The following is a 22900-nucleotide window of genomic DNA, read 5'->3' as shown; positions in this document are numbered from 1 at the left end:
CACGACCTATTGTCTACTGAACCAAGGACTGAGTAGGACCTAATTCCAAGGGAATCCTATCCAAGGACTGTAGGCCTTGGGGGCAAAGAGTGCTATTTTATTTGCTAGTGAATCATGGAATCATTAAGTTTGGAAAAGACCTCTAAGATCAACAAGTCCAACTGTCAACCCAACACCACCATGCTGACTCAACTATGTCCTGAAGTGCCACGTCTATGCATTTTTTGAACGCCTCCAGGGATGGTGAGTCCACCACTTCCCTGGGCAGCCTGTTCCAATGCCTGGTCCTTAATTTGACAATTACCTTCTAGCAATCTACTTCAATGAAAGCATTCATACATTAACCAACTACACCCATGCTTGCTGAACTGGCGCTCAAAGGAAACAAATATTCCATGTCACCTGGTTAACAACAGGATAAGCGTGCCAGTTTCAGCTCCGGGAAATGCCATGTTTAAAGGAACTCTCACTTTCCTCTTACTTCCTGTGCTTTATATATCGAGATGCAACAGCTTTGGAGAGATTCAGTCATGATGACACCAGTTGTTGTTTTACAGCTATTTGCTAGCAAAGTTGTACGTATTCAGCCACTGCAAGTTTAGAATACAACATTACAAGAACAGAGGATCCCAGACTAGGAACGTTTTGAAATATACTAAGCTGGACACGATACTATCTAGAAAAATAATAGATGTTTTTGCTGAGTACTTTGACCGTGAAAGCATGGGCATCTGAAGGAGTAAAAAAGTACCATCAAGCATTTGAATACAAAAATCACAGTTAGAGCAGTACAAGTCACACACTTGACCAGAACCACCAGTCAGGTAAGGGTATAAAGCAATTTGATCAAGAGCTTGACAGACCATCAGAAATACAGGTAAGCACATATATGCACACACGACACTACTATGATGCAACTTTCTGCAGTATAAAATTACTCCTCATTCAGTCAGAAGTAACATCATTAGAACAATTTGTCAACTATGGAGCTTCACATGAAAGCAGATGCAGAATTGCTTCACATGAAAGGAGATCTTTTTACATTGATGTAACTAGATATGCACCTGTGTAAACTGCTTGCGCAGACAAGCTCTCAGCGTTGTTGAACTTGAGCTGCCAGAAAGCTGGGCCAAGATTTTTGTTTGAACAGGAAACAGCTGGATTGGTGTGTTGTGTAACTTTTCGGTCTTACAACTTGTCTCTTCTTACTGGATCAAACTGTTTCTACACTAACTCTTTGATACCTCTAGCCCTCAAAATGCCTTCCATTTATTATATAAGAAGAGAAGGCTTATGTTCAAACAAACTCCTATGGTCAAAACTCAGGTCAATACATAATTTCATTTTCCTTAGCAGCCTTATCTTCATTAATTCACTCATAAATGTCTTGCTTCCAGTACACTTATAGAATGGTGCTTCATTGAGACACTCTTCATGTTGTATCTAAACTTTTTTATATTCATGTTGGGCATTGTTTGCTGTAATTTGTTGTTAAAAATTTCTTTTTTTCCTTCTGTGTTCTGAAGACTACATACACGACCCTCCCTAACAACCTCTTGAGCCTCACAATTTAGACATTTCAGCTTGGTTTTGCTTTTCTAGCCATTTTCATTTCAAAGGAGTATGTTTTCTTTGACTGTAATGCTTAAATACTATTCCAAAGCTGAGCCTAGGGTAAATCTTACTTTCTAAGCACAAATTTAAAGTGCTTAGCACAAGCAGCTTTACTGCTAGATGACATACAATAAGGATTTACTATATTGTGTCAAGTCCTAGCATATATTGACTGGTCCCTTCTTCCTCAGGAAGGTGATTATGGACATTTAATGTTTCAGAGATTTAAAATACTTAAAATCTTTTACTTTCAGCTTTATTCAGAGATACAGAAGAAAGCAAACACAGCCCAGAAATTCTAACCCAACCAACGGAGTAGAATATAAAGTGTTTTTGCAGTTCTGAATGCAGATTTGCACTGCCCCTATTCACATATAGTTTCAGTGAAGCCAGCAGTATAACATAACAGAACAACTTCAGTATATAGTGTGACTTAAAAGCAGCATTCTTTTCACTGATAGATTAGATTTATTGACTCGTAGGAGAACACAGACTACTTTAATCTTCTCTAATGTGCAACTTCATTGGTGGGCAGAAACTCAGCAGTGAGTATTACTAGCTATCAGGTCTGTATTTGGCTGTATATATTTCCAAAGCTGAATTTAAGATACAAGGGAGTTCAGAAAATCATAATATCGTAATACAATTTAGTAATGTTAAGGGTGACAAAAAGTGTAGCTAGTAAATTAAGTAGAAAGTATACCTGGAGAGCTCCCATTTCTTCCTCTCTTCTGAGGGTCTTCTCTAGTAGCTCTGTAAAATGAAAAATGGAACTTGTAAATTCAACTTCCTGTATCATGGCCTGACAGAAAAAATATTGTGTAAAACAGTCAGTGAGTTTTTTGTTTTACAGCTTTCACAACATTCCTTTTCAGCTGATTAAACTAATTGATGAAATGGGTCAGTGATACAATTGTTTCCAAGCACGGGCTGTTGAGGTGACTAAAAAACAGCTACAGGAAGAAAGTTTGACTGGAGGAAAAAAAGCATTCAAATTCCCAGAAAAACTTGCCTATGCTTAAATCATTCTTTTGGTGTATTTATAGAATTGAATGAAAAAAAAAATCAGAGATTTACTCTGAAAATTGATTAAAACAGAAGTAGGTCATCAAAGCTATGAAGGTCAAAGCTAAGTAGGTCAGTTACTCTAGATTACTTTTTTAACAACCAAGTTAACATCCTCTGAGGAAATGAGTGCAAGCAATTTTTACTATTATCACAACAATTACCTTCTCTCACTAAAATGGAACAATTTTGATAATGGAAATAGCCAGTTCACTGTAACAAACATACTACAAAAGGGTTTTTTTTATAGTCTTTTTTATAATCTTTACACCATAAAATCCCAATACCTTATATTCACTTGTGTGACAGTTATTACATTGGCACATACGTACACATATGTAACATTTCACGTTAGAAATTAATTTCTGTTTGAGTTCTGCGGGATATGTCATATGAGTTGCTTTTCTATTTTATTTCATTTACATATTTTTATGATTAAAATTATGTTTTTGGTGAAGTGCATCATATTTAGAATTCTGGAAAACCTTAAAAAGTTATAACCTCATGGAGAGCAGGAAAAACAAAAAACATGCTGCAGGCTTATTACTATTTTAACTATCAGAATTTCATTCATGAGTTTTGCATGAGAAGAGCACTGCTTTAACTAAGCCAGAGACCAACTTTGAATCAAGATATGTCCCCATTTGCTAGCAATTAGGAGAGTTATGAGATTATGAAATTGCCTTGACAACCTCATAGGACTGAATTCTGACTGTTAATTCCCTCAGCATCCAAGTACAGAACAGCTAACTGGTAATACCTGTGTATATACTGATAAATGCATAGTTCAGTTATCAAAGATTAGTTTAAATGATTCACAATAAAAACTACCTATAATATTCTACAGACATGAATTTGCCTTCTTTCCTTTATTTCTCTAATCTTTTCTTTCTCCTTTCTCTCATTATGAAGCCTACATGTGAGTACCCTAACCGGTTACCTTTTTTTGTCATAGTTCATTATCCATTTCTGACTGCACACAGATTATTTGAGATTTATTTTCAGGCACCAGTCCTTTAAAAGCGATGTAGATAACATGCACAAAATTTTAGTTATTTCTTTCACAAGCAGAGACATTTACTTGCTGTTCTTTCTTCCTAACTTCTATGCAGTTTTTTTCAAATCCTTTCTTTAAATTAATAAAATGACTGTTTCTTCACTTTCTTTTGGCACATTCATGTTTTTCTGGATTATTCTTTGGTATGCTTTCCACTACAGTGACTCAACTGCCATATAAATTACTGTAGCTAAATGTGGTGCAATCAACATTAGTTAGTGTGAGAATTTGGGTTTGGAAAGTGGCTGCCCTGTATGTTTTCCTTGGGTGTATTCCAGTATTGTAACTGAGTTGGTAAAAAGTAGTATTGTAATACTAGCTCAAAAAAAAAAAACCCCAAAACAAACCAACAACAACAAAAAAAAAAAAACGAGGAGAGAGGAATAAGTCTATGAGAAAGGGATGAGAAATGAAAGATTCTTCCCCGTGTTCCTTCTGACCAAAAAAAGATTCTTATACTTCACTTTATTTTCATTCTAAAGCAATATTTGAGATTCTGTTGTACAGACATGATTGTTCTAAGTGAAAAGGATGTTATTACAAGGTTCTTTTCAAAGGCCTTTTATAAATGTAAGGTAAGTTGAGCTAATTTATGCTAACAGTCTCTAGATATGAAAGTTCTGCATCTGAAATTAGGGATATTCTAGAATCCATTTACTTTATTGTACTACTACCTAAAATAGCTATCCTGCAGGATGCTTCATAAAACTCTGCCCCAGAAGGACAGGTGGGCATTGAAGTGGTATTTAACTGACAATATATACATACTTTACAGAGTCGCCCTTTATGACCATATGCCCAAGAACCAAGTTCTGCATTTAAACTGATGATTCCATTTAATACTCCATCTAAACTAATAGCATGTTTTCTCCAAAGCTAAAGCAAAAAAAAGCAATAAATATTAAACAGCTTTACAAAAAGTCCCATAAAAATACAGCATATTGTATCATTCTTTTAAACACTGCTATTTATAATGACAGAATATATTTGCTTACTTGATCTGAAAAGTTCTATTGATTTGTTTTATAATTTGTAAAACATTTCCCATATTTAAGTTCTTGTGCAAACATGTTTTATATATTAAGTGCCAGAAAATAACGTTACAATAAATTTAAGATAGAAAATGCACTGTGTCTGTAATATAGCAAAAACAGTCACTAGCCCTAGTGGAGGCCCCTTTCATCCATCCTGTGAACAGCTTCTGAGTTTCTCTAATTATAACTTTCTTTCCTAAAGGAAATTGCACAGTACCATGAGTTTCTACATTTGTGAACAATCCTGCTATGATCATCTTTCAAGGCCTAATGTAACCACAGGGTTCTTGGTTTTTTCCAAAGCAATATATCATTATTCTCATGGGGTGCAGAACACATCAATTTATAGATTGTCTAGAAGAATCAGCACTAATGAAAAAGCATTACAAAGGCACCTTCAGGCATTGATGGTTCTTCCCAAAAGATGAATAATACATGGAAAAAGACAACAAGAGAAATGACTTTTAGAAATATATTCATCAACATATTTCCTTTTTTTAACTCAATATGAAGCTCACAATCCTATAATGAGCTATAAGCTAAAACTACTCAAAAAATCAGACATGTTTCAGTTGTTTGATAACACTCAAAATCAACAGCAAGTTCAGGATATTGTCTGCAAAATTAGGGATCATACTTTTGTGTAGTTTTACAAAAATAATTTATTTACAGTGGTTAAACTCTTAATCGTCTAAGATTTATATCTCATTTAGCTATGTGTCAGTGAAAATCCAACTGAGTGTCCTTGAAGTTATACCACAGTGGCTTAGATTTATCTGATCAAACTTCCAGGAAATATACACGCTATCATTTAAAACATTCCATAAGAATCATTACCTTTGCAGTTTGCCTGACACTGAAACAACATAGTATATATTAACCTGGAGATGAAGAATTTATATTCCATCATAACTCTCAGATAAGTGAAGAAAAAAGGTATGCAATTATTCAGACAGACTTTTCACACACACACACACATGTTGTAATTTTCACTGCTGGTGAAAAGTATCAGAAAATTGATTTAGGAGCAGATATTTGTTGCTTGGAATGAGTAAAATACAACTGTACTATCTTATTTATTCTAACTGATCCATTAATGTGCCAATAACTAACTCTAGAATGTTAAAAAGCAGTTCAACTCCTTTACCTCTATGCTGGGAGTATCAAAGCTGGGAAACAGGACATTGACTTTATATTACCTGGAGCAAGGAACTTCCCAAGCATTTGAACTAAAAATCACAGATTTATTTCAGAAAGAACACTGAACAGCCTTCATTCATTATTAAGTAGGAACTGGATTTTAAACAGTGCATGACCTCTCATTTTAAGAAACTGAAGATAGTGATAGACCACATTCTGCTTCACAGTCTCTGTGAAGATTGAAGTGCCAGAGAAAAGTCAACAAATGGGATCAACAGCAGATTTGTATGTTCACCACTAAGAATTTAAATTTGGTACCTGCTAATTCACAACTTGTTCTAGCAAAGAGGAATGCACAAATACAGAACTGTACACAGAATCAGTTCTTATAGTCACAGATATCTAGTCATATAGTCAAAAACCCTAAAATGTGATTCAGTTTACTCAGAAGTTGACATTTGCACTTCAATTCAGTTCTGCATACGTAGCTAGTATGCTGTAAATTACCCAAGATATCTGCAAGGTGCCAGCAGATCTGACTCAAGACTCTCACCTCTCTGAAGTAGCTGCAGATCCCACAGGAAACTATATAGCAACTCATATAGCATGCAAAATACTGCTACTATGTGGCATTAAAACAAGAAATCCAGGTTATTACCAGAAAAGAATGGCAGCTCGGAGAAACGTGTCAACCTATTTTTTGCATCATCAAGCTAAGAACAGTTCTTCTCCAAAGCACAAGCCAAGGCTTTCAGATATACGTTAGTAAAACTGGTTTTGATTTCCCAAAGTTTGCAACCCTAGAAATTTAGGGTTTATATTACGCAAGCATATGGAAACTCTTCAGAAATCACTTAGACACCTGATAATTTTATCTTTAAATTTGCTTTGATCAAAAATTGCAGTATATTTATTTCAAGTCTTTCCCATCTATTCTCACTTCAAATACACATCCCATGGCTTTTAATCATCGTTTGGATACATTTCCCATAAAGCTGCTGAACAGATACTGCAGCATTCCTGTAGATGCACAAAGCAGCCAAACAGTTTTCCATCAACCCTGAAGGAACTTTCAAGCAGCTGAATAAACCAGTTTCTTGCAGCTAGAAATTACTTATCTTGCACATGCCTACACCACAAAGTTTAATCACATATTGTACCACTTACAAGTTTTTCTCTTCAAACAATGAGTCTGACATGAAGGCCCTGTTTTTGCGGGTGAATTAAACCATTTCTAACTGAACAGTTTAAGCAAGATGTATCAGAACAGATATACTCATGGCTAGTAAAGACAGAACCACTGCAATTTCGCCCTCTACCTGTGTCAGTATGATTCTGGTGAATGGCTTCACAGTACTGTGACAAAGGTCCAGAAACACTCAATTCTAAAAGATGTTTCAACGAGGCTGGACCTTTGTACAGTCAGGCCAGACACCACAAATCACCATGGCACTAAAACAACCGAGATGTAAACCAGCACTGGGACTTGCTTCAAACTACTCTAATTGAAACAGTACTTGCCATGCATGTAAGCTATTAAGAGAGTTTCTACATAAACATGTTATTATCTTAAAAGAGCTCTAGAGAAATAGGTATTTCTTAGAATCTTAATTTTTGCTAGTGTAGAACAAGGGCTATAAATTATGAGCATTTCAGAATGTGTTTATGTAATCCCAAGCAAGATTTAAAAAAATAAATAAATCTCTGAAGTCAAAGGTGATACTGTTTGACTCAAATAAAACATACAGTATCTCTAAGATACAGAATATTTATATCCTGCTAGTTTCATCCCCACCACATTCATAGGTTTAGTAAATGAAGATAAAGCAGGGAGAAATCTCAAAGTTGGGGGGGGGGTTGGAATTGTATTCAGATGGGTAACAGTTTTCATTTAATAGTTTTCATAGCCAAACTCAAAGGTCACCGCATTTTTTTTATTTGTAGCTTCTGCTAAACATAACAAGTCTTAAGTGATTTTTAATACTGATTAGAGCTTTCTAGTCCATTAGCAAACTGTTATATTAACATTGAGCACATTCCACTGTTTTTAAAGATTATAATTCAGTTACCACCACTGCAATCAATGCAGTGGTCATCACCACCAAGACTGAAACAGCTGTTTATCTGTATCTAAATCAATAATTTTGTCATCCAAAAAGATCTCCAAACTCAAAGGAATACCATTTAAAAGAAGGGATTCACTTTTGCCATATTTTTTGCCTTTATAAATTCTAGCAATTTATTAGCTACTGTAGTCTTTAGCAAGTAACATAGTCAATATTTCAAAAGAATATACTTTACACAAAACTTTGAAGTTTTTTTTAACTAATTCATTCTTCTGATACCTTTTAGGTATATAGTTTTATTTTTGCCATGGAACTTCAAAGCAGACTCTTAAACCTACAGGGGTGCATTTGTTGGCATTAACCTGAAGCAGCACCCACAATCATAACACAGAATAGAAAAAAAGGCATCTGAAGCTAACAGAGAAGGAAACGTTTCACTGTTCAGATTCCCTAAGAGACTTATTGCTATGCAGGAAACAGAACATACTGTGTTTTCTTTCTAATCCCTGAGGCTTAGGCAGGTTTGATATTTTGTAGCACAACTTTCAAACCCAGTGCTAGCCTGGTCTGTATTTCCTTACTTGCAAAGAAGCTAATTGCTTTTGGGAAAAGAAAGGGATAACATATAGAAGGGAAATGTAATCATTTGGGGGGTGTGAGGGACAGCAGAGAAGTGCAACTTAAGATTCTCAGATAATTTTCTATTCAAGTCATACTCGTGTTCGTGACTTTTAGGAATTAGTGGTACATTACTGGGTCAGACCTAAAATCATGCAGCCTACACCCCACTTCAGACAGTAAGCATGAGTGGATATTAAGACAGGAGGATTAAAAAAAGGTAATGTTATTTACTCTAATGGCAGCTTCCAGCAACGAGCAGCTGAAAGAATTCCTAAGAAAAAGGACTGCATCTGGACCATCCACAATCTATCTGACCTCCATGAACTTGACTATTTCTTCATTGAACATATTTGTTGTTTTGGATATCAGAATATTTTGCAACAAGTTTCTGTAACTGAAGCACGTACTGTGTAAAAAAAACCCGCTTCCTTTTGTTTTAAACATGATGTCTGGGCTGCCAAAGACTTCTTTACATGTATAAATCTTGCTTCTAATTTACTTCCTTCAATAATGCTTCCTTATGTTTCATACTTATTTCTCTTCATTATTTCCTTTTCACTTTGATTCATGTTTGATGGAGATACTCAAAAGTGAACTGTCTCCCACACTTCATTTAGAAAATCTCATCCAACTTTTCATTTGTCCCAAGAAGTTGTCCTAAATTCTCCTTATCTGTTCTATGACTCCCCTGTACCTACAATTACAGTGTCTGCCTTACACTGAATTCAAAAGTACAAGAGTGGATACATGTATATTTCATATACACAGTTTAAGTATACAAGATACTATGCCAAGTTGCTATAACCCCTTCTACATTCCAAATATGCTTGCGCTGGAATAGTTTGTCTGAATGTGAGATTAAATACATTCAGAAAACTATACTACAAGATTACCAAACAAAAAATCATAGGTTCCAATGTGCTGCTTATGCACTTTTAAAAGAGGCCTTTATCAAAAGAATGAGATGATTTTTTTTCCCTAATGCTTACATAAGACTTTTTAGTTTTATTACTGGCTCTGCCACTTCTGCTACTATCTTCCTGGGAAATTTTCTGTGCTTCATTTAAAAATGGCTAAAGAAAATAGTTACCTATCTTCACAGAGCTGTTGTGAGGCTTAAAGTGCACTGAAATCCACGCAAAAGATATTCTTATGAATGCAAAGGGTGGTAATAAAACAAAATTTCATTATGTCTTAGCAATTGCCTAACTTATTAGCTGGGAGAGAGATGTTAAACGATGTCTACCATATTTATTTTGGACCATACTGATTCTCAATTGAAAGCTACTGCAGGAGGAGTAAGAGGAAGGGTTGTGAATATATACGTAGTTAACATATCTTGAAGAACAGCTATAAGTAATCAATCCATTGTTTTGCTTTGAATGACTCTTCTGTACCAGCAGACATGCTGTAGAGGATTCCAAACAGCTCCTAAGGGACCTTAGGGTTTCTAGTTAAAAAAATGACTGAAGAACAACTTCCCAAAGGAAGCATCACTTCCTAGATGCTTTAGTAAGTTCCAGCAAGTTTCAGTAAGAAACACTTAGTGACACAGACATATCAGAAGGCTAACCTTCAAGTGATAAAATAAAAACATTGTCTTATTCTGAATCAAAGATGGTTCCATTATGAAAATGTGATCAAGGCACAGAATAATGGTCTTCTAGCTCAGTGGGACTGCTCTCCCAAAGGTGTGTATATTTATTTATTACCAATATATATGTATATTTATTACCTGTGTATTTATTATCAATAAATAAATATAACTATATTAGGGGTGTGTGCTCAAAAATTTTTTACCAATGGGGTATGCAATCAGAAAAGCTTGGAGACTAGTGCTATATATTAAGAACCACAGAAAAATCTCAATTCTGTAGTGAGCAGACTATGGCTGACAGCCAGCATTCAGAATTTGAATTTTTGCAATATAGGCATTCAATTTTCTTAAATCTGAAATGTTTTCTTTGCTTCTGTTACTCCAACATTCTTTCTCCTTTTATGTCAAGCTACATATTTCATAGCACATGAATAGAGAGGAAAAAAAAAGTTCAAGCAGAAGCAAGTTCTAATGAGAAGGATGTCTAAGAAGAGAAAGAGGGTGGGAAGAACAAGGAAGAGAAAGGGTTAGATGAATTTACAGTAGAGGGACAGAACAAGCATGTGTGGCATATTATTCAAAGAGAGGCTCTCCTAGGAGTGGTGGATCATATCTAGAGACCTCACCGTGGCTCTTGAGTCATTAGTGATGCATACCAAGTAATCTTTATGAGTAGTGCCAAACACATCTTTGTATCTGGAAGAGGAAGTGTCCGTATGGCAATGAAAATCTTTATGGAGATTTGTCATCTAGAACTATGAATGTACGCCCGAAACAGCTGCCAGTATTATAAATTCAGAAGTGGTGTCCCAGGTATTGTTTGTTCTCTGAAGTAGTGTTCAAATAAGCAAGCTGAATTCCAGCCAGAATAGAATCAAGGGTCTCTTCTAGAATCTAGTGAGATGGTATGTCAAAATCAACACAGCTGGGACAGTAGCATATAGCTATTAACTCCCAGAAGCACTGAGAAATCGGTGAGCCACAAGTGCAGAGCTACAGAAAACCTTCTGTTTGCAAAATGTTATTTGCTCAACTCTTCCCTAGAGAGATGTAAAAGCATATAAAGTCAGACCACCTGTATTTCAGATTTTGGCAGCCTCATTAATCAACCAACTTGACTTGATCCTAAGCAGACACTTTTCCTCAGCAGGAAGCATTAAATCTCATATGTGAGAGAGCGTCCTTGCACTATGGACTTTAATCTGCTTCATCTGCTGTAGGATGACACCACCACAGCTTTTCTTATTTGAAACCTTCACTAAACCATAATTCTACTGACAGAGAAAACCACTATGGGCTAAAGTTCTCTTTGTGCCTCTATTTAATGACTTCTTTAAAAATTATTTTAATATAGATATTTTACAATAAACTAGTAATTTAAACAGAAAGAACTTTCTTGCCTGAAAACAAGAACTTCAGATGTCAAGAATGGTACAATGAAAAGAAACCTGAACAAAAACATGGAAAAACAATGCAGTAAAGCAAAAGTTTATCTGAAAGGCATGGCTTCTGCCATGAAAATTAAAATAGGACACACCAGGTACCAAGAATGCAGTTGCTAAAATTTAATTTTTTTCCAATTATTTTTAATGAATATCTTGGTAGACTGTTTTAAAAACAGTATGGAGTTTCAGGATGCTGTCATTTCCTGATTACAAATTAAATATCGACTTACAAAAACTACATCCATAAATCTGCAGTAACCAGAAGGTTGCTGTGAAGATTAAAAAGAAGTCATACAGTCATTGATTGAATCTATCCTCAAATCAATGATTTAAACAATACAAAAAAAACCCTAATAATTGCGAGCCACTCCCATCTTGTAACATTCTTTATGTCCTGTGTAAAATTATATCTGTCAACAGTCATCATAGAATTGCTCACATTGGAAAAGACCTTTAAGATCATCAAGTCCAACCATTAACCTAACACCACCAAGTCCACCACTAAACCATGTCCCTAAGCACCACGTCTACACATCCTTTAAATACCTCCAAGGATGGTGACTCCACCACTTCCCTGGGCAGCCTGTTCCAATGCTTGACGACCCTTTCAGTAAAGAAATTTTTCCTAATATCCAATCTAAACCTTCCCTGCTGCAACTTGAGGCCATTTCCTCTTGTCCTATCACTAGTTACTTGATAGAAGAGACCAGCACCCACCTCACTACAACCTGCTTTCAGGTAGTTGTAAAGAGCAATAAGGTCTCCCCTCAGCATCCTTTTCTCCAGACTAAACAACCCCAGTTCCCTCAGCCACTCCTCATAAGACTTGTGCTCTAGACCCTTCACCAGCTACATTGCTCTTCTTTGGACATGCTCCAGCACCTGAATATCTTTCCTGTAGCGAGGGGCCCAAAACAACACAGTATTCGAGGTGCAGCCTCACCAGTGCCGAGCACAGGGGGACAATGATTTCCCAATCACAGCAATCTTAATAAAGATGCCAGTGATTAAACAAACCAGAAGGCTAATGTGTCAGTATCACATTTTTTTCCATTTAACATGCTCAAGTTAAGGATGAAAAACTGATAGAATATAGCAGGGAAAATCAGCATTGTTACTGCTTATGGCCTCCTCATACGTGAGCTAAGGAACACTGTCCTGTAACTGCACTTCAACACTTCCAATCAACACAAAATCCAAACCTCAGACAATAACAACTGTGATATTCTTCTAGTCATTGTAGCTTCTGGGCTATGTCTTCTACTTGCACGCAAAAAGACAGGAATTTTTTAAAGTGCAAGATTAACTTTCTTCATGGCAAACAAAATTCTTAGTACCATTAAATGTAGTAATTAAAATATTTGAATTTCAGTACCAGAGAAAGCAGCTTCAAACTTCATCTTGCTTATTATCAAAGATACATATCCCAAAGAGAACTCGTTAACACACATACACTTGGTATTTGAAAAGAAACACTTGGAGTATGTTGCAATGCTTTTCTTTTGGCTACTATTTATTGAAATATCTATCAAAATATAAAGACTCCAACTCTTCATTTATGCTATCCTTAGATTGGCACGGCTTGACTACAACCAGAGAAGTCTCTTTTCAGTTATAACTATGCAGAGTTTCTTATGAGGAAAAAATAAGATTAAAACCCCTACAAATAAAGATAATTGAGGAGATTACTGAGATCCACTGAATTTAGAAATTATTTTGACACTCAAGAAACTCAAAGAAAAGACAAGTTACAATGAAAATGACATGAGTGGGAAACTGCCTGCTTCATTGGCTTTTTGCAACCACCTAGTCAGTTGCAGTTAGCGACTGAAATACACAACTAAGTCATTGGCTGGAATAATTGAATAAAAGACCAAAAGGAACACATTGTGCTAAAAGAGAGCCCTTTGACACTGGTCTACCAGGTTTAGTCTATAGGAGAGAAGAACAGTAACTTGCAACAGTAACCAGCAGTGACCGGTCATTTAGGGTTCTGTGGCTTTTTTCAACTTTTTTTGAAGATAACATTTTTTGGGTCAGCACACATTTGCTTCACATAAGTCTGATCTCACTCATGATTTCTCTCCCTGCAAAGGTTTAAAGAGGATATTTTCATTGTTTCAAAAGTGTGCTAGCTGAAATGCTCTAAATCCAGTTAGTAAATAGTTGTTAGAACCCATATTGACATAATCTCTAAAATAGTCTGATAAGTAACTGCTTTTTCTTCTACAAGTTTGCATGAATGTGAATTTGACAGCATGTGAGGAGCAGAATCTCCTCTAGATGAAACATATCAGCCAAGATAAATGACAGCACTTCAAAGAAAGTCCGTATCTTATACTTGGGTTTGGTACGATCTTGAAGAGCATCAATCACAATGATTTCAAGCTTCTCATTGGGTAGGTGTAGCCACACTTTTTAAAATGGATGTAATCACAGTTTGTATAGAATTCTACCCCTGTGACAGTGTAAATACAATCTTCCATACACCATATAAAGCTCCAGACCAGGGGATGTGAATAAATGTATGTTAAGTTTTTGCTGTTCCATTCAGTAACCTCTTGTTGACCTGTGAACCACTAAATTGTAAGTAGGCACAGATACCATTTCCTTGCTGAATTACAGCTATTAAGCATTTTGCGAAGATTATCAATGCTTCTAAGGACTTAAATGCCAGTGTTTCAATAATGAATTGATTCTACTACGAGATGCAGCTGTAACCATGTATATAGGTGTTTATTACTCACACAGCAGTAACATTGCCAACTAGCGCTGGAATGCAGGCAAAAATGTTCCTATTATAAATAAATCTTGAGAACAGGTTTTTTTTAGAAAATCTAACCCACAATGCTAGTGAATAAAAACTTCAAATTTTACAAGAGACTGAGAAGCCAGCAAACTTTTACCCTAACTGAATAATAGTATATTTATACTACACTGAAGTTCTTTAATTAAAGGAGTAATCTTTAAATAAGCTAGTTTGGGTACTAATGACTGTGTAATTATTCCTACTTCATGTCCCACAGAAGCTAGCACAACCCCAGCTGAAATGGTGCTACCACTGAGTGCTCCAGTTCCAACAGATGTGGTCAGATCACGTCAGAGATTGCATTTGCTAAAAGGCATGGGGGTGTCTGCTCCCTGCCTCTGGTTGTGCATTGCTCTTGCTTACTTTGTCCTGGCAAAAATGCTAGACCTGGACCTCCACAAGGGTCAATTAAGTTCATTAAAATGAGAACAGAGTATACTGGCAAAACAGACGGATAATCCTATATGGCTAACAGTGACTAAAATATGGTTATAGAGGGCTCCAATGAGGAGCAGACATGAAAGATGGGAAGGAGCAAGTAGCACAGATGGGAGTGAGAAATAGAAGCAAGAATTTAGCCTTTTGTCTGCAGTCACATTAAATGGCTCCATTGAATGGGAAACTGCATTCTGACCAACTAACTCATGATTATTTTGCATTTGTGTGCAAGAGCTGTAATCACACCTCTGTCCATAGCACAGATCTACCCAAGCTAACTGACCAATGGCTTCTTCTCCCATAATTTTGATTAGAATATTAAAAAAACTGGAAATAAAAAAAAAAAAAAAGAGAGAGAGAAAAAGATCAGCATTATATAAAACAAAACATAGTAAGGAATGTTCTCAAAGTGAGGTCTTCAGAACCGTTGACATTTTAAACAGAAAATACAGGTTAACATTCTGTTTTGTCACTGCATACAATACAGAACTGTTACAATTCTCTCCTGAATGGAGAAACATTTCCCTTCTGATGATGAAAACAATCTTCCAGGAGTACACAGAAAGAAATTGAAACTTAATTTGTTTTCATTCACCAAGTACAAGCTTGAAAAGATAATTTGCAATTTCTTGTTTTAGAAAATTATGTTGATATGTTTATGGGCATAGTGGCTACATAAAAATTATGGTATGGCATATATAAATGACAAAACAGGAAATTGAATGCCACTTACTTCAGTGAATTCTCTGTCTTAATATCCTAGGCTTTTCTTTTTTTGATGTTTATCATCCCAACCATATTTATGCATATCAGCAAATTTCCTTTTGGTTACATCTGAAAGGCAGCTGCATTTCTTAATGCAAAAATCCACAGAACTGATCTTGGACCTAACAGCTAAGGAAGGGTCAAAGATTAAGGGTAACAAGTTTTTTGTAGCAGCTAGTACAACTCAGTTGAAGTAACTGGGCAAACCGAAGGAGGCCGGCAGCTGCAAAACAGAAAGCTTTTCTAGCCAAGGACACTTGTCACTTGAGATGAGTAATTCTTTAGAGCTTAGAAGTGTATTTCCTAATTGGGCTGTTTGAAGATCAGAGCTAAACAATCCATTTGCAACGTTTGCAGCAAAGGACAGCAGATAACATTGGAAGGTGAAAGATACTGGTCCTGAAATTAAGTTTCCCTACCAATCTCAGAAAAAAGGGATCATTTAGTGCTCAGGCATTTTAATAAACAGTCAGAAGAGTAAAGCACACAAAAAAACTTCTAGCTCTGTGGGATTCAGTCCTTGATAAATACTATAAGAAAGCTTTTAATTCTAGTAGGTGGCCCTATGTATCACTAAGACCCAAACAGGTTCTAAGAAAACATTCACTTCAACCAAGCACACACACAGAGAGGTCAGTGCGTCTTGCTGCAAAACAGAACGCCCAAATTTAGGGAAGTTCCTTCTTTGCAATTAGACCAGTATTAGAAACCACAATATAATGCAACTAGCAGTTATATAACACACCACCTCACTACACATGCTTTAGAGGATGATGCAAGAAACAGTGAGCTGGCAATTATGAAGAAAACCATTATAGTAACTCTTACTCCTAATTTTCTCACCTGTAGCTAGGCTTTGAGTTTCTTCCTTGTTGGGACAATCCTGTTGTACTGTCCCATGGTAACTGATGATATACAAATGAGACTTACCAACTCAGCTAGTAAACAGTTTAACTTTCAGTGACTGGCAACATTTCACTTACTATCTAAAACCCTATTTCGAAAATTTTAATATCAAAATGCAATAACTTATTATTCCCTCCACGTAGCTGTGTGCAAAAACTACAGTATAACAATTCTAGTAAATTTTTCAGAGAAAATCATTTAATACATAGATTTGAGAAAAAAATCTCCTATACCTTAAAAGAGAAAAGACTATTAAGAGGAGAATGATGTTAAACATTTAAGTTAGCCATTGCTTCTCATGCAGTAGGGATATAAACATAAATTGAATTTTTCTTCCCATTTCAACAAACTGAATAGCAACACCAGAGCTTTGTTTTTCTCTTGTGCAGCGGAGTATATGCTATTTTCAATTGACACTTGACTTTTTATTTAAGATCAATCTAATTCTTAGAGACTGATCATGACAAAACCAAATTCACACTGTTTTCACTGAGTAAAAAGGTAAGAGGGTATTAGTCTCAGAACAGAGATTACATGGAGAAATGAATATCCAGTACAAGAAGTATAATAAACATATTATAAAATTCTATTTGTTACACGTAGACATTGTAAACCTTATTACGAGGTTGACAAGAGCTATGAGTTGTTTATTACAGAATTGCTTATCCCATTCTCCCAACACTGCATAATTTCTACAGGTAGAGACATTGAATTAACATTTAGCAAAGAAGCCGCAAAATGACTGTCAGAATCCCACTATAAATGGAAAAACACATTGTATATCCTACATACCTAACTCTTGTACCTATTCACATCATAGTTGCATGTCTGTTTAGTCTCAACAAAATGCTAGGAATAAACTGAAGTTTGCAAAGCTGATAAAATGTTTGATATGATATTTATGATATATGCCTCTTGTAGCACACTTCATAAAGTATATTGACAAACAGAAGCCTAGAAAGTGCTTTTAATAGCTGAGGCATCATCTCTTAGGTTAGGAATGAATTCTCAACAGTGTCAGGAATGGAGAGGTACCAAGCAAATAGTAAATGTGCTTCACTGGATATACCCCTGAAAGGTATAACTGTTATGAGACATAGGCCAAAAAGTGCATTGATCTGCTTATGCCTCTTGAGAACTCTCTACAGAAAAACAGTCTCTCAGAATATATGCTCAGTGTTGAAAATTCATAGTATTTACATAAGATTTTTTATATCCTTTAGCAATCTATTAATGGATAAATTTCTCTTCCCTTCTGCTTTTTATGTTGCATAAGACAAAACACAATGACAGCAAATTAAAGCTCCTGAGCCTAAAAGTAAAGGCTTAAGCCCTAGCTCTAAAATAATGTTTTGCACTGTAAAAGTACAGTTCTAAACTTTTTTCAGAAAACCAGAAAATAACCAAAATGAAAAGTTGGTTTTGCTCTTCAGAAACTGTTTTATGCCTCTCACCCAAAAGTTTGTATCCTTTTCTGTGAATTCTATATTTTTTCCCCTTTGTCTAGTATAATTTCACTTTGCTGCAACATTACATTTTTGCTGCCAGCATACTTATTTCAAAAGGTCTTTTAGTCAACATAAGGACCAGATTTTTTTTTTCTGTATGACAATCTACAGAATTAACAACGAAAATAAAATACAAATCACAGACAACTTTCAGTTTCAAAATCATCTTTGAAATTAATCATGCTAGGTTTCTCCGACTATATCAAGCTTTCTTATAGCATCTTTTCCAGCCCTATTCTTTACACATAGTATAAGGTTATAGTGCAACACACAATTGTGCTGCCCCTATACAGATTTGATCCTCAAAGTTCATTTCTTCCAAACGGCTAACTTTATCAATTATTGAGATTTTTTCCCACTGAATAAGAACTTTTATTGTATCTTGTAAATGTCTGTCCTGCTGCTATCTTGACATGTATTTTTACACTAGCAAACTGGTATACTTAGGCTGAAGGACAACAATATTAGAACTTCTGAAATAAACTCTGTTTCTGTTGGACTTTGCTCTGCTGAGACAGTGCAGACAAAGTCTTTAAAACAATTTAAAACAATTCAAGAAAATGGAGTTGTCTCTTACAGGCCTCAGATTAAGAGCAAGGCTCATGAAAGAGAATAATTGCACATGAGCAACTTGCAGCCAGTCTACACCTCCACTACATCAGAAGAGAACAGAACATACGCAACAAAGTTTAGGGTACCAGAGACCTGACACTGCTTTGTCTTGACCTGGAGACATAAAATTCTGCAGTCATACTGGTCATTCAGATGGAGGAAGAAGCTACACAGCTTCTGACGACCACACACTTCCTATACAGCTCTATAAAAATGCCCTGATTACAGCTGGTACCTATATCAGTGAACTGCCACTGATTACCAATATTTCTTCCAAACGCAGATGCAGCATGGTTCCTGGATCTGTCCAATACTGTAATAGTACTACTTATATAAGTTAGATTATTACAAGCTAGCAAATCATTGTCAACTTGCAGTATTTAATTCTTAAACAACAAAAAGAAATTAATTTTAAAAACTATATGAGTAGCAACAAATAAAATGCTCAAATTAAATCATACTTATTCTGTAGAATACCATTTAAGGAAATAAGAAATTCTAACTTTGTGATCTAAAAAAATTTTACATTAACTCCAATTCTTATGATAACAGGTTAACACATGAAAAATGCATAATTGTATAGCTGAATGACCTGTATAGTCATATCATTGATTCTTAATCACAGTAACATTGAAAATTTTCATCATTTAGTAGTAATAATACTGTTTTTGTTGTAAATAATTCTTTGGAAATAAAAATTCCCTTCTACATAACAAGCATAATCTGTTGATTACAGCAAGACTGCAAAATAATTATTTTTATTTAAATCAAGCTCTTTTAGAAATCAGAATCTGAAGTGTTTTAAGACCAGTTCAAAATAGGAATTCCAGTTGCAGTGTATGGTAAACACATTAGATTTTAAAATAAGGTCATGTTTAAAACAGCCAAAAAAGAAATCTTAGGAGCCTTCCAGTTTTTATTCCCCTCAGAATGAAATCTTCCACAATGTCAGAAGTCAGCCTGGAGATGTTACGCTATATACATACTGTATATAAATACATATATCCGGAAGGATGGAATATGTTAATCTTTCAAAATTTGAAATATTTTTGCAATAACTTAGAAACATTCCAGCCTTAAAGGGCAGCTCTTAATCCTGCTCTGTCGCTTGTTTCCTTGCAGCATGTGTTTCACTGTAATACATGAAAAATCCGTAGTACAACATCATTACACCAGTCTGTGTACGTAAGTCTTATAGTCCAAGTATGAAGTATTAGTATTTCTCCAGCTTTTAAGAAAAATGACCACGGTTATAGAAGAATACTTACACTCCACTCTTACTTAAGAAGCTACTTTAATAATAAAACATAGCCCAACATACTTATAATCCCTTTAATACACTTGAAGAGCATCAGCTCAACAGCCTTGGAAAAGGAAGTCCCTTCTTCCTCGAAAACAAGGATGACATGAAGCTATGCAATGCAAACTTCGTCCAGGTTCCATCACATATCTCATGCCTTGACAGAAGCAAGGCACCTAAAAACCTAAGTTTTCTGTCAATTTAAATATGATCCTGGTAAAAACAGCAATTTGTAATATTCATTAAGAACTTGACAGGGAAACTGTGGATCATCAAACAGCTGTAAGACCATGACAGAACCCACTCCCTTCCTTAGCCTGATCTGGGCATGTATTCAAGGACTTGAAAGACAAAAGACTTTCTTAGCCTCTGACAGTTTGAGTTATATAGACTTTTTACCATTTCTTCTCTTGATAAATTGTAAAACAGTGATAATTATGAAGAAGCTTCTGTCTTAAATTGTAAAATAGTGATAATTATGAAGAAGCTTCTGTCTTTAGAGCAATGAGATTATCTTTTGAAGGAAATTTTCTTTTTTCCTACTTACCTCAAAATATCCCCAATCTCTTCTCTTAATTAACTAATATTATTGCTATTCCCACTACCCCTCTCCTTGCATTCTATAAATGCATTTGCTAATGTACCCTTAGTTGTGTTCAACAACTCAAAATAGAAGGACCAAGACCTAAATGAAACTACTCAGTTCTTCATGCAATTAAATGCTTGTGGTGATTGACAGCATCAGACTGATATACAAATTCAATAATGGAGTCTATATATTCTGAAGTAAAGTATTACATACATTTTTCCTGTAAACGAATGTTAAGCTTGCTTCATTGCTCTGTAAGCAGAAAAAAGTAAAGTTGGATTTTTTCCTTCAAATTTGTTTGAATTTTATAATTACTCTTTTAGATTATTTCCAGTTCTTAACAATATCTTCACAGAAGAAATTAATATGGAATGAGATTGTAAAGGGGTAATAAAGCCAGGCACAAACTCTTTAAATTGATACTCTCACTTTTCAGTATGGATTAAATCTTTATGAATGCCTCAAAAGAAAAACCAACCTAAAAGAAGAAAGATGAGCAAAATTCAGAATAATGATTCTATTCTATTGAATTCTATTCCAACTAAACAGTACAGTGTTTGAATCTTAAGGTTTCACCTTTATCTGATACTACTTCAGACATCTCACCACTAAGCATTAGCTAAAAATTATAAAGCATACTTTTACTGACAGCATCCTAGGAGCGGAGTACTTTGTGGGAGAGTGCTTCCACTTAAGGTCTTTTGGAAACCATCATTGCTTGAGCTAAAAGCCACCACACTGCCTTCCCAGAGAAGTGAACGAAAATTCAGCTTTTCTGTTATTTGCAAACTATATGATTGACTGTCCATGACGCTGCCTCCTTGGCATTGTCCCACCTCAAGATGGAGATAAGTGAAACATTAAAGTCTACCTCCTTGAAAGTCACAGCATTTCTTAACAGGGTAATGGGAGCCAAAATACTGTACTGAAGAATGTGTTTCAAAGGCATAACTACAACAACTGTATCAAAAGTGCTACTGCCCTTCATAGCATACATTACTACTGAGGGACAAAAAGTTTCTATTATATATTTTAGAACAGTAACTTCATCAGTTTCTGATTCTGAAATTATAAAACAAGGTCCTGCACATGGGTAGGGGCAACCCCCAGTATCATTACAGGCTGAGGGATGACAGGATTGAGAGCAGCCCTGCGGGGGACTTGGGAGTACTACTGGATGAAAAACTGAATATGAGCCAGCAACATGCACTCGCAGCCCAGAAAGCCAATCGTATCCTGGGGTGCATCAAAAGAAGCGTGACCAGCAGGTCAAGGGAGGTGATTCTCCACCTCTACTCCGCTCTCCTGAGATCCCTCCTGGAGTACTGTGGTCAGCTCTGGGGCGCCCAGCCTAAGAAAGACATGGACCTGTTGGAGCAGGTCCAGAGGAGGGCCATGAAGATGATGAGGGGGCTGGAGAACCTCCCCTATGAGGATAGGCTGAAAGGGTTAAGGTTGTTTACCCTGGAGAAGAGAAGATTCCGGGGAGACCTTATAGCAGCCTTCCAGTACCTAAAGGGGCCCTACAGGAAAGATGGGAGGGACTCTTTAACAGGGAGTGTAGTGATAGGACAAGGTGTAGTGGCTTTAAACTGAAAGAGGGCAGAATTAGATTAGATATTAGAGAGAAATTCTTCACAGTGAAGGTGGTGAGGCACTGGAATATGTTGCCCAGAGAAGCTGTGGATGCCCCCTCCCTGTAAGTGTTCAAGGCCAGGTTGGATGGTCTAGTGGAAGGTGTTCCTGCCTTCAAGGCAGACGGGTTGGAACTAGATGATCTTTAAGGTCCTTTCCAACCCAAACCATTCTATGATTCTAAAATATTTTGGCAATTTTACAATCTTTGCATTATACTCAAGATTGTGCTAAGTTAATTCTGTCCTTTGAACTCTTCCTTAATTAAAATGAGCTCCATGGATTCTAAGCACATTGCATTAGAATAAAACGCTTTCATTAGGATTATCCATTTGATATAGTATCTTACCAGAAATGTTATACTGTCTGGTCGTTTGACTTTGCAAGTGGAAATGCTTTTCCATACATACAACATTCAAATATTCTTTTCAGAAAATGCTGTTCCCAGAGCTTGAATCTAATCAAGAAAGTAATGTTTTATGGCCAAGTTGTCAACTGTAATTGAAATCAGAAAGACAAACTTTTTGCCCAGGCAGCTGAAGTATGTACAACACACAATGATGCAGTGTGTACATATACATGAAGTACATATATATTTTTTTTTCAATGATTGCATTTTTTTGTTTGTTTTGTACTTGATTTCCTTCTGTAGTGGTAGGTATCTCAATTTACCAGATATACTAAAAACAAACAAAAACC

The 22900-nt window shown here is 35.8% G+C and overlaps 1 protein-coding gene across 8 annotated transcripts in view; it reads right to left on the bottom strand.

Annotated features, from left to right (window-relative positions):
• The window catches only part of CEP128 (centrosomal protein 128), a 144170-nt gene that overhangs the window by 34812 nt on the left and 86458 nt on the right, over positions 1–22900 (bottom strand). For all 8 annotated transcript variants that reach the window (XR_012650704.1, XM_075030041.1, XM_075030042.1 and 5 more), the window contains one exon: positions 2318–2367. Coding sequence is in view for 7 of the 8 variants with exons in the window: in XM_075030041.1 (XP_074886142.1) it covers positions 2318–2367 (50 nt within the window). In the remaining variant the exon portion in view is untranslated. The remainder of the gene's footprint in view (positions 1–2317; positions 2368–22900) is intronic.

The sequence above is a fragment of the Buteo buteo genome, chromosome 6 (assembly GCF_964188355.1).
Source record: "Buteo buteo chromosome 6, bButBut1.hap1.1, whole genome shotgun sequence".
Lineage (NCBI taxonomy): Eukaryota > Metazoa > Chordata > Aves > Accipitriformes > Accipitridae > Buteo > Buteo buteo.
The sequence above is the reverse complement of the archived record's forward strand: the minus strand, read 5'-3'. Positions and strand labels throughout refer to the sequence as shown.